The sequence below is a fragment of the Ylistrum balloti genome, unplaced genomic scaffold (genome assembly GCF_031769215.1).
Source record: "Ylistrum balloti isolate Yb309-2 unplaced genomic scaffold, AGI_CSIRO_Ybal_v1 Utg370126, whole genome shotgun sequence".
Lineage (NCBI taxonomy): Eukaryota > Metazoa > Mollusca > Bivalvia > Pectinida > Pectinidae > Ylistrum > Ylistrum balloti.
Window position 1 is genome coordinate 1,493,233 of NW_026782140.1, and position 13,743 is coordinate 1,506,975.

The 13,743-nt window shown below is 35.6% G+C and overlaps 2 protein-coding genes across 2 annotated transcripts; one reads left to right on the forward strand and one right to left on the reverse strand.

Annotated features, from left to right (window-relative positions):
* Positions 1–1,710: 1,710 nt before the first annotated feature.
* Positions 1,711–4,781, reverse strand: LOC132550511 (F-box only protein 48-like). The gene is made up of 3 exons (XM_060214581.1): positions 4,632–4,781; positions 3,993–4,198; positions 1,711–2,529 (listed from the first exon to the last, which is right to left on the reverse strand). The coding sequence occupies exons 2-3, from the start codon at positions 4,188–4,190 to the stop codon at positions 2,368–2,370; spliced, it is 360 nt and encodes a 119-aa protein (XP_060070564.1). The 5' UTR covers positions 4,191–4,198; positions 4,632–4,781; the 3' UTR covers positions 1,711–2,367.
* Positions 4,782–4,886: 105 nt separating this feature from the next.
* Positions 4,887–7,978, forward strand: LOC132550536 (phosphatidylinositol-glycan biosynthesis class F protein-like). The gene is made up of 5 exons (XM_060214629.1): positions 4,887–5,138; positions 5,703–5,794; positions 6,096–6,212; positions 6,368–6,476; positions 7,764–7,978. Exons 1-5 carry the CDS (start codon positions 4,887–4,889, stop codon positions 7,878–7,880), a joined length of 687 nt encoding a protein of 228 aa, XP_060070612.1. The 3' UTR covers positions 7,881–7,978.
* The last annotated feature ends 5,765 nt before the right edge of the window (positions 7,979–13,743 follow it).

Sequence of the window (13,743 nt, forward strand, 5' to 3'; positions counted from 1 at the left end):
TCATTAACATACCTTGTCACTCACATAGGTACACATTGTTACTCACATAGGTCCACCAGTTCTCATTAACATACCTTGTCACTCACATAGGCACACATTGTTACTCACATAGGCACACATTGTTACTCATATAGGTACACCAATTCTCATCAACATACCTTGTCACTCACATAGGCACACATTGTTACTCACATAGGCACACATTGTTACTAACATAGGCACACATTGTTACTCACATAGGTACACCAATTCTCATTAACATACCTTGTCACTCACATAGGTACACATTGTTACTCACATAGGTACACCAATTCTCATTAACATACCTTGTCACTCACATAGGTACACATTGTTACTCACATAGGTACACCAAGTCTCATTAACATACCTTGTCACTCACATAGGTACACATTGTTACTCACATAGGTACACCAAGTCTCATTAACATACTTTGTCACTCACATAGGTACACATTGTTACTCACATAGGTACACCAATTCTCATTAACATACCTTGTCACTCACATAGGTACACATTGTTACTCACATAGGTACACATTGTTACTCACATAGGTACACCAATTCTCATTAACATACCTTGTCACTCACATAGGTACACATTGTTACTCACATAGGTACACCAAGTCTCATTAACATACTTTGTCACTCACATAGGTACACATTGTTACTCACATAGGTACACCAATTCTCATTAACATACCTTGTCACTCACATAGGTACACATTGTCTCATTAACATACCTTGTCACTCACATAGGTACACATTGTTACTCACATAGGTACACCAATTCTCATTAACATACCTTGTCACTCACATAGGTACACATTGTTACTCACATAGGTACACCAATTCTCATTAACATACCTTGTCACTCACATAGGTACACATTGTTACTCACATAGGTACACCAATTCTCATTAACATACCTTGTCACTCACATAGGTACACATTGTTACTCACATAGGTACACCAATTCTCATTAACATACCTTGTCACTTTGTTACTCACATAGGTACACCAATTCTCATTAACATACCTTGTCACTCACATAGGTACACATTGTTACTCACATAGGTACACCAATTCTCATTAACATACCTTGTCACTCACATAGGCACACATTGTTACTCACATAGGTACACCAATTCTCATTAACATACCTTGTCACTCACATAGGCACACATTGTTACTCACATAGGTACACCAATTCTCATTAACATACCTTGTCACTCACATAGGTACACATTGTTACTCACATAGGTACACATTGTTACTCACATAGGTACACCAATTCTCATTAACATACCTTGTCACTCACATAGGTAAACATTGTTACTCACATAGGTACACCAATTCTCATCAACATACCTTGTCACTCACATAGGCACACATTGTTACTCACATAGGTACACCAATTCTCATTAACATACCTTGTCACTCACATAGGCACACATTGTTACTCACATAAGTACACCAATTCTCATCAACATACCTTGTCACTCACATAGGCACACATTGTTACTCACATAGGTACACCAATTCTCATTAACATACCTTGTCACTCACATAGGTACACATTGTTACTCACATAGGTACACCAATTCTCATTAACATACCTTGTCACTCACATAGGCACACATTGTTACTCACATAGGTACACCAATTCTCATTAACATACCTTGTCACTCACATATGTACACATTGTTACTCACATAGGTACACCAATTCTCATTAACATACCTTGTCACTCACATAGGTACACATTGTTACTCACATAGGTACACCAATTCTCATCAACATACCTTGTCACTCACATAGGCACACATTGTTACTCACATAGGCACACATTGTTACTAACATAGGCACACATTATTACTCACATGGATACACTTACCCCCCTCCCTAATATATCAAATAATCTTTCTCATGGACAAACATCGTGATCACATACATTATCACTCACATTCCTGACTAGATTATTTTTATAAACATAACTCCTGTAATAATGATGATACTTAAATTATATATTAAAATCTGCTTTAAGAATACATGACATGTACAACAACATTGATATGTATATATAGGTACCAATACATATTTTACATTCACAATAAAATTGAGGATCTTAAGAGATGTTTCTCATAACATAAAATGACTTTTTGACATTAGGAAATATAAATAACAAACAAATGATCTTGTCATCTATGTTTTCAAAAACATAATTTCAGAAACAAAATACAGAATACAACATACAAGATTCAACCTAAAACTAAAATTCTGCAATGAAAACTAAAGTCAGCACTTCAAACACTTCAGAACAACACTACAATGGTCTAATTTCAGAAAATTATCTCTCTAATTCCATTTCAAAGATTTGCCCCCATCCCTCCACATCCATGGTACACATGATCTGTTTAGGCAGTTGTTGGTAGGAAGTGAAGTTGCTATGACAGCCTCTTAACCACTGTCGCCTTGTACCCTGACTGCCATGGTTCATCATATATACTTCCTGAAACAAGTCAGATTGATGGGAGAGAATTACTGACAGAGTTACTGGAATTCCAAACCATAGCATGAAATGTTTCTTCATTTTAGATTAAAATAATCTTATGTCAAGAACCAAGATATGATATAAGACAATAGACCATAGAGACAAGGCACATTGTAAGATTGTAGAAACAAGACACGTTGTCAGATGGTAGAGACAGACACGTAAGTTGGGAGAGACAGGCATATTGTAAGATGGTAGAGTCAGACACATGGTAAGATGGTAGAGACAGACACATTGTAAGATGGTAGAGACAGGCATATTGTAAGATGGTAGAGACAGGCATATTGTAAGATGGTAGAAACAAGACATATTGTAAGATGGTAGAGACAAGACACATTGTAAGATGGTAGAGACAAGACACATTGTAAGATGGTAGAGACAAGACATATTGTAAGATGGTAGAGACAAGACACATTGTAAGATGGTAGAGACAGACACATTGTAAGATGGTAGAGACAGGCATATTGTAAGATGGTAGAGTCAGACACATTGTAAGATGGTAGAGACAGACACATTGTAAGATGGTACAGTCAGACACATTGTAAGATGGTAGAGTCAGACACATTGTAAGTTGGGAGAGACAGGCATATTGTAAGATGGTAGAGTCAGACACATGGTAAGATGGTAGAGACAGACACATTGTATGATGGTAGAGACAGGCATATTGTAAGATAGTAGAGTCAGACACATTGTAAGATGGTAGAGACAGGCATATTGTAAGATGGTAGAGACAGACACATTGCAATATGGTAGAGACAGACACATTTTAAGATGGTAGAGACAGGCATATTGTAAGATAGTAGAGTCAGACACATTGTAAGATGGTAGAGACAGGCATATTGTAAGATGGTAGAGACAGGCACATTGTAAGATAGTAGAGTCAGACACATTGTAAGATGGTAGAGACAGGCATATTGTAAGATGGTAGAGACAGGCACATTGTAAGATAGTAGAGACAGGATTGTAAGATGGTAGAGACAGACACATTGTAAGTTGGGAGAGACAGGCATATTGTAAGATGGTAGAGACAGACACATTGTAAGATGGTAGAGACAGGCATATTGTAAGATGGTAGAGACAGACACATTGTAAGATGGTAGAGACAGGCATATTGTAAGATGGTAGAGACAGACACATTGTAAGATCATTGTAAAATGTAAGAGAAAAATACACAGTGCAAGTTGGCAGAGACAAGATAACAATGGAAGATTGTTGTGACAACACATAACATCAGATGGTAAAGACAACACAATATGTAAGAGGTAGAGACAACACAAAATACAAGATGGTAAAGACACACAAGACACTAAGTAACATGGTTTGTTTACAATAACAGTTTAAAACAGAACAGCTGTTGATACTATTACAAATGGTCTGAAAGCTAACTGAAATGTGAATACACCTGTAATGTGTAGTCTTACCTTCCAAGAGTACCCAAGTGCCCGGTCATTCTGAATGAGATCCGACTTCATTTCAAGTGTGCCACACAGTCTCCTCCAAAGAGGCTCAGATGTGCTGATAGAACTCCAGTACTTACACACGGCACCTGCATTGCACAGATCAACTGCATTCAGGTACTGAAAGATCTGTATCAGGAGCTCGGGAGGTAGGTCTCTCATTCTGTAACCTAAAATATAATTGCAATAACGACACAATGCCAGGCTCATAACATTCAACACTCCCGCATACGTGTACTATTGTAAAAATATATATGTATATATGAGACGATAAATGGTAAACATGCCCTTAACAATTTTTTAACAGACACTATATTTGATATGTGTTTAATCGGTCCAAGCAGGAAAAAGATACCTCGATTTTCATCTGAAACCTACACCAGACATCTGTCCGTCGAAATGTCAACGTCTTGCTCATAAATGCATGTACCTGAACAGGAAAACGTGTCCGGTGTTTGTTATCAAAAATTGTTCTGACTACGGCGAATACGAAAGTTCTTGTATATTTGTTCTTGATGTAACAAGTGTTTTATTTATAACGCACACCATAAGGTTTTCCCGTTAACTGTCAAAATGGGGGCGTGGCAGCTTTTGTGTACTTACCTTACTTGCTATGATGTTTTGATGGAGTTATGGTAATATTGCATCTAAAAGATGGTTCAAATCAGTTAATATAATCCTATGGCTCATATCGCTGTATAGTTTCTTTTTAACAACACAAATGGGAACAAGGATGCAAGCTGCGTCATGACGCGTAAGCATGGTTTTGTTTTGACACGTTTCGACTCCGGAAGTGACGTAATCAACGCGTCAGAAAAATCGCTCTTTCCTGTGTGGAGGGGATAAACACAATACAAGATGTCGACGTCCATAAACTTGCGGCTTCCGAACAAAGACACGTTTAACCTACTGATTAGAGCGCATTTGTGTCTTGTTATAATAATAACTTTAATTGTTTATATTCCCATGAATACAAATTTACCTTTTGACGTTATAAATGAATGTCTAACTGCTGTGGAGTTCTTCATTGTTTTTTTAACTGTATTTCAAATAGTTGTGAATGCAATTGCAGTACCAAAGTATGCACAGCTTAAACCCGTTGTATTTAAAGTAAGTCATTTTGACATCAACTGCATGCATGTTCTTCAGAGTTATCTTTAATTTTCATTGGAGAAAGCTGAAAATTTGCTATGGAAAAAAAAGAACGAACGCAAGTTTCTTCTCGTCACCACACTAGTTTGACGTTTGGACTAAAGGGTGTTTGCCACGTCTGTTAAAATGTCTAATGTCAGGGGATTATCAAGCTAAATATGCACCACTGGACACAGGTGTCGACGTTGTAGTAGGATCAGATCAGATCGACATCCTCTATCATTAATCGCTGTTAATTCTGATTATAAACTACATCCCGGGGAAGAGTGATCATGTCACAGGCAATCAATTGTAGTCAGACCTGTCTATAAAGACAGCTACTAAGGCATAAGTGTATTGAGAGGCATGTCATGACAGCTGTCCTTTATATAGAGATTAACGATATACCATGGAGACAAGAAACTAACTGATCTGATTAGCATATCAAATCCTATAGGCTCCTACTATTTCATATACAAATGTACTAATCTCCAAATAAATCGAGCAAGATTCTGCATTTATCATGCATGAAATTTGTTTTAGGTTAGAAATATACTAAAGGTGTGTGGTGTTCTCATTCTTGGGTCTGTCAACTTCCACTGCATAGCTGTCCTGTTTGGTGCTCCATTTATTACGTAAGCACATTTTTGACATTCAGTAATTAAGTATGATAGAAGTAATGTCATGTAATGGCTTGAAAATGGCTAAACTGGAGATGGTCATCTTCGCTTTGATATGTTACATTCATGCTTAATCTTACTGGAGATAATGCAAATTGGATGATCATTCATATGATAATGCAGTACTGTTTTATTTAAGTCAAAAGATGTAACTCATTTAGTGGAAAATGTTTGGTAAGAGTATTGGTGTTCGATCTGTAGCAGAGAAATTTACTCAATGATATTTATGTGTAAACACTGTTTATCTGTGTTACAGTTCTGTAGCGGAAACATTCCACTTTGCCCTGCTGCTTACAACTACTACTGTACTACCAAGCCTGTGTGTGCTGGGGATAAACTTCTCAACCTGGGTTAGAGTGTATGCTCAAAATTGGTAAATGTTTGTAATTTCTTCTACATATCGATGAGAATGAACAAAATTACTGAATCAGTGTAAACATTGGTAAACATATTGGGTATCAAAATCAGAACAAAAGGATAACAATAGTCATATACGCTGTGTGACAATGGGTTCACCGTCTTTTTCAGTCCTGATGTAGGTGCTGAGTCAATCCTCTACTATTCCTCCATAGGAAGTGTTCTGGGTGCATGGCTGGGAGCCTTGCCCATTCCTCTAGACTGGGACAGACCCTGGCAGGTAAGAACCAGACAGATTGGTAATATCATGGATTCTGTTTAGTAACTGTCATCAATGGTATTTTTTACTATAAGTAAGGGTACAACAAAACTCAAGTGTCGCTGGTTTAGCAGCTCTAGTTAGACTTTATTGTCGACTAGTTTCGCCTCCGGTCGAGGCTGCATCAGATCCCCATTTTACTATAGCTGTTACATTATACCAATGGTTATCAGTGGTATCTTTACAATAACACTAATCAGTGGTATGTTTTTACAGTAACCATCAGTATCTTTACAACAGTTATCGGAGATATCTTTTTGACCTGAATATGGAAACCATTTTTATCCCACCAGCAGATCAGAAGGTGACCTATTCTAATCACCACGTGCTCCTGGTTCATATCTCATCCATTTGTCCATTAAAAATTCTTGTAATCTTTATTGTGCATGAGATGTACTTGATGGTACTTTTTCTAGTTTCATACATAGATTCCCGTTGATCCCTAGTTGTGCATTATCCCAATTTTGGACTGATCTGAAAAACAACATGGCCAACAGGCAGCCATCATGGATTTTGATAGTAATAGTTTGTAGTCATTTTTTCTGTGGAAGTACTGGAGAGGGGTCATTCTCAAATTCCATATGTAGATTCCCTTTTTGTCCCTAGTTATACCGTTTTTGATTTTGGGATTGATCAGAAAACCAAATGGATGACAGACAGCCATCTTGGATTGACAATGAAAGTTTGTTATAGCTATTTCTTTGGAAGTACTCAAATTTCATGCATGTATGTAGGTTTCTTTTGGTCATCAGTTTTGTCCTTTCAATTTAAATGTACCAGAAAAAGCAAGATCACTGATAGATGACCTTCAAGAATTTGGACAATCAAAGTTTTTTATCACTGTTTCTTGAAAAGTACAAGATGGATGTCTCAAAATTTTTAAGTAGGTTACCTCAGATCCCTTGTGCCCTTTTCACTTTGGGAACGACTGGAAAAAAAACAAAATACTTAAAGGTGACCATTTTTTAATTTGACCGTAAATGATTATTATTGCTGTTATATTTCATATAATTAAGAGTAAATAAGAGAAGAGTAGAGAGAAAAACTCCAGCTCTTAAAGAACATGAAGATAGAACAATGTTGGGCACCAAGGTCCCTCTAGGGTCTTTTGTTTTTATTGTTTTTTAAAAGTTTTCCGGCGTTGTTACATCCTTGTACATGGAGAAAATGAAGTTACTTTGGAATAGCCTTTGATGTATGTTACGTTACAGCAAAAGAAATGTAATAATATACAGATATTTTTTACAGGTGTGGCCAATAACATGTGTACTAGGAAACCTTGGTGGATATTTACTGGGTGTTTGTGCTGGGAATGTACAACTTTATTTACATTATCACAGATCAAGGAAGTTTAAGCTCACCTGAGACTGTGACTGAATGAACAGTTGTAAATATTCCAGATCAAGGAGATCAGAGATACAGTAGATAAATTCTTAAAAATGTGTTTGAAGATGGAGATTAAAATAGACTTCAATAAAATATCATCATTGTTACAAGTGGTGTTGTTGTTACTCTGTGATAAATGTGTGTAGTCCATATTCCTGTATAAAATAAACCAGGCATATTATATGTCATATATACCAGATGTTATGTATGTCATATATACCAGGTGTTATGTATGTCATATATACCAGATGTTATGTATGTCATATATACCAGGTGTTATGTATGTCATATATACCAGATGTTATGTATGTCATATATACCAGGTGTTATGTATGTCATATATACCAGATGTTATGTGTCATATATACAAGGTGTTATGTATGTCATATATACCAGATGTTATGTATGTCATATATATCAGGTGTTATGTATGTCATATGTACCAGGTGTTATGTATGACATGTCATATATACCAGGTGTTATATATGTCATGTTAACAAGGATTTATGTGTATAACATATATATGATAAATGCGCGTCATAATAAAACGAGTATCACATTATGGTCAGGATTACAAATTTCAATGGTATGATTAATTTACATCATGATAAATGTACCGCATTACGATACGTCAAATATTACGTCAGGGTGACCCTGGTGTAATGTACATGATAATAAACGGAGTATCACGTTATGATACACCAGATATTGCGTCAGGGTGATCCTGGTGAGATGTACATGATAATAAACGGAGTATCACGTTATGATACACCAGATATTACGTCAGGGTGACCCTGGTGTGATATACATGATAATAAACGGAGTATCACGTTTTGATACATCACTTCAGCTGATACAAGTACACCTGAAGCCAAATAACGTTTGTATCTTCTATTTTCATAACGTAAAATGTAGTTCATTAATTCACTCTAGTTTTCAAATATTACATCAGGAAAGTACGATACAGAAATTATACGTCCCTGACGAAGTTCATTGTTTATTTAACTTGAAGTCTTACTGCTCATAAGCATTCATAACAACACATAATTGATACGTAAGTAATATGAAACACAAAGACGTTGTTTCAACATATATAAAGCATAATCGTGTAGGTCGTATTTAGTTAGTGTAAATAATCTGTCCTTATCATGTACAGGATAGATAACTGACCGGAAGATGGACAGCTCTTGTATAGTTACTTAATATAGGTGTACATTGACTTTACATAAGAATACATAGGCTAGAATAGAACCATAAAGTGACAACATTTACTATCAACATTATCAAATAAATGCTCGAACAGAGCATACATATGTATAGAGTGGTGTAGTCAGAGGTTAAAGGCAACAATATGTATAGAGTGGTGTAGTCAGGGGATGGACGGTAACAACATGTATAGAGTGGTGTAGTCAGAGGTTAAAGGCAACAATAAATATAATGTTGTAGACAAATAAACTCGATTGCAGGTAATTTCCTAAGGTACAAAGTTCCTTTCTGTTACGTATACAGATAGCAGCTGGACAAGTTCATATGAAGATGGACGGTTCCAATAATTCTTTTTAATGAACTTTTTACGAATATCTACATATATTGGACAGATCAGAACAAAATGTGACTCATCTTCTACCTGATTTCGATTACAAAACCGACATAACATATTCTGCCTTGGAATACCACGATAACGACCTTCTTCTATACAGATGGGATGAAAGTCGTAATTTCGATATAAGTTTTAAGATAAGCATCTTGGATAGACTTTGTGGAAAAAAATTGCAATGTGACCATTCTAGTAGTCTATTATTAAAACAACTTACCAAAGTGATTCCTCTGTAATTATTTGGATTATTGGCCTCACCTTATTCGAACAAAGAGAAAACAATACTCCTTGACCAGACCGAGGGAAAGACGCCCATATCAAAGATAATATTAAACAATTGTGAAAGACTGGCGCGATCTCTCCTTATGTTTATAAAAAAAAATCGTTAAGAATGTTAACGATGACGGGAGAGTTACCTAATTTGGCAACTTTTAATACATTGTTTTGTTCAGTATTCGTAATTAGATAATACAATTCATCATATACCTGTAAATTATCGTAGTCTGGAAAATTTGATGACATATTAAAGTCATCCCCACTATTTGCAAAAAGTCACCGGTGTTCAAATGTTCTACGTAACATATTTACATATATGGTCACCTTCTGATCTCAGTTACTTATATTAAACCAGCCTTTCACAGCGTTTATACTTACATTGGAATCCCACAAGACATAGCCAAGTCCTGTTGGTATGACTTTCGGAATTAAATGAAAATAAATTGTGTCGATACAAGTTGTAAAAATGTCTACATTTAACACGAGTCCAGGGCTTATGAACACGATGGTTTGTCTTATTGCAAGATGGACGAATAGAAAATTATCTCCAACATGGACTAAATATTTCATGATGAAAAAACTCAATACCGTGATCTATAGAGATTAAGTAATTAGTATTGAAATTAACGTATGGATATCATTTAATTATAGGGGATACTCTCTTAAGCAGCGTGGTGGCATACTAAAGTGAGAAACCTACTTTGTATACATTTATTATATTTTGCCAGTGAAATATAGGAATTTACAAGTTTGACGAAAGCACACCAGTGCAGTGACGATCTTCTCTTTTCACTAGTGATATAGCTGGTAAATTTGACCGACCAACCAAACCGGTGACTTCTAGACACTCCATTGAAATTCGCCGATTTTCCTGTACTGATACAAATGTAGCGAATGTTGAATAAGTTTGTTTTCCGTCAAATAATTGCCTTGTACCATTTCTGGTTTTCTCTCATTTGTAATATAAAGTAATTTTGTAAGCAGTTCTTACAAGATAGCAACGTACAATGTGAAGCTGCCTATTCGAAATGGCGGCGTCTGATCCTGAAAAAGATATATATATATTTGGAATACATAACAGGCATAGTGTGTATTAATCTTCTCCATACCCGTTCTTAAATAGCATTGTTGTATACTAAACATGTATACAAAATATATATAAACAAAGTGTCTTTTCCCCATACTTTATGATTATTGTATTTAACATTCAGTTCATAGACAAGTACTCCACTTAAATATAACTACAGTGTAATATGTTATTGCTGATCCATACACAAAAAACGGGTTTTTGAATAAACATTCATGAATATCAAAACTGGAATTTTTTGTGTCTGAAACATATTTGGGATGCATATTATAAATAAAACTGTAAGCGATTTGGCTCGTTTATGTGTCTATCTGATCGGAAACATCAGAGACCTGAGATAATCCGCCTGTTGGAATAAGGCGAGTTCCCTAAGACAACAACAGGGAGGAGGGGCAGGGCGGCGTCTTTAGATGATTCCCCTAACAGGTATCTCGTTAATGACTTGTGACCTCTATTTTGTTGTTTTAGAGGTCATTTCCTCTGTATATTTGGCTTATGTGTTAACAGTTATCACTCGACCTACCTGTTTAGGAAGCCTACCCACAGTTACGTATACACGCGGTAAACATGAAAAAGAAGGTATGTTATGGTAAAATGGAGTTGTTTCTATCTAATTAATTGCTGAAATGCAACACGAAGAAAACCTGAACGCAGTCATCACACTTTACCATTACTGGCGAAACCATCATACCGGCAGGTTGTCGCAGAAATTCGCCTGTTTTTCCAGGAATATTACACCACAATCACTGTTAGGTGAGTCAAATGTTGCTTCTTTTTCATTAATTAATAAACTAATTAAACTTAACCAATTAAAAGTCGATAGAACAAGGGCTTTCTATATACGGTAAATATTTCCTAACTTTACAGCTAAAACGTCAGGTTTCCTAATGATTTTCACAGACTTAGTTATATAGTGAATTGCTATTAAGATTTCAATATTCATAAAATGCCACTGGCCCTTTGAGTACAATACACAATAGCATGATATATAGATAATTATTATCTTTTAAAAGTAACTAATGGGTTCTTAATTGAGAAGTACAAAATCTGGCGAAGCAATAAGTATATACTTAGATAGAATTGAAGAGAGCAGTTTTGTACCTAAATATGTTTATATAGAAAAAAAAATTACTTGATGTATCTAGAGAGGCTCGGATAGGCGTTTCTCTTGAACAAAGTTAATCTTTTTTTTAACAATGCACGGATTCAACCATACATTTTCAAATATTAGATTATTTAAATCATTCCTTATAGTTAAAGTTACCACACTGATATATAACACATGGAAACAATTCTCACTGCGTACAGCTTTAAACCAATGTTTTAATCTGAGTTCACAGGAGAACTTACCCAATTCGCAATATGTGATATTATTATTTATTGATTTTTGTTCACTAGAAATAATTTCTTATAAAAGGCCATATGATTTTATTTTCTACATTAAGTCGCACAAGGAATATAGACATTTATCGATGAAATAGGTATACGGGAGAGAAAAATTACATATTTTTTTTAGATAACATAAGTATTTTTTATATATAAGTACTGAAAAAGTATACAGTTTTTGTTTGTGGTACATTATAATAAATGCTATTTCAATTCGTAGAAAATATCGGACATTCCATGAACAGCTACACAGTACAATGTACAAAGAGAAAAGACAACATTTAGTGAAGACGCTTGACTGACACGACGTGTGATCGAAATTTCGGCATTTTTTAGCATGTGGTACGAAATGGGTGACAAGAACGTGTTGTTATATAAAACGCTTTCTTCGGATTCTGTATTTGACATGCAAACGGGAGAAAACAGACTTAACAGTTGATTAAGTTATTACATACAAATGTGTGTCTAAAAAGAATTAAGCATAACGAATCTTCATTATTTCTCCTGTAAAATATGTTTCTGAGAGGATGACATGCATGGATATTTAGCAATGTAATATCACGGACTTGTATGTATTTAAGTCCGTGGTAATATCTAAGAGTAATATATATTCACAGGATACTGTGGAGGTTAATTAGATGTAGCATATTCATGAGATATTTAAATCTAGATATCAATATTCATACCGACTTGAATATTCATGCTTTCTAATTCAAAATCTACCTTAAATCTACCTGAAGTTTACCATATTCCTATTGTAAATCAAAATCTACCATAAGTTTACCATATTCCTATTGTAAATCAAAATCTACCATAAGTTTACCATATTCCTATTGTAAATCAAAACCTACCTTAAGTCTCTAAAGAACCCTATAGAGTAGAATCCAGTACATTTTATGGATGGAAGTTTACAAACGTTGTGAGTTTTATGGCACATTTGTCCCTGTGGTAGGGGGGTTGGGGGGGTAATGTTTACGATTGTTTAAATAAGTTTTTGTCAAAATTTGTTTAATTCACAATTCAGACAGAAGTATCAACAAGGGACGACAGTGTATGTTGTACATCTTTTACATTACTTACAGCAGTTGTACTGTAGTGACAGAACCCTAGGGCCTCGTGTTAAACCTTACAACAGTTGTATTGTATTGACAGTTAGAACCCTAGGGCCTCGTGTTAAACCTTACAACAGTCGTACTGTAGTGACAGAACCCTAGGGCCTCGTGTTAAACCTTACAACACACTGTTGTAGTGACAGAACCCTAGGGCCTCGTGTTAAACCTTGTACTGTAGTGACAGAACCCTAGGGCCTCGTGTTAAACCTTACAACAGCTGTACTGTAGTGACAGAACCCTAGGGCCTCGTGTTAAACCTTACAACAGCTGTACTGTAGTGACAGAACCCTAGGGCCTCGTGTTAAACCTTACAACAGTTGTATTGTATTGACAGTTAGAACCCTAGGGCCTCGTGTTAAACCTTACAACAGTTGTATTGTATTG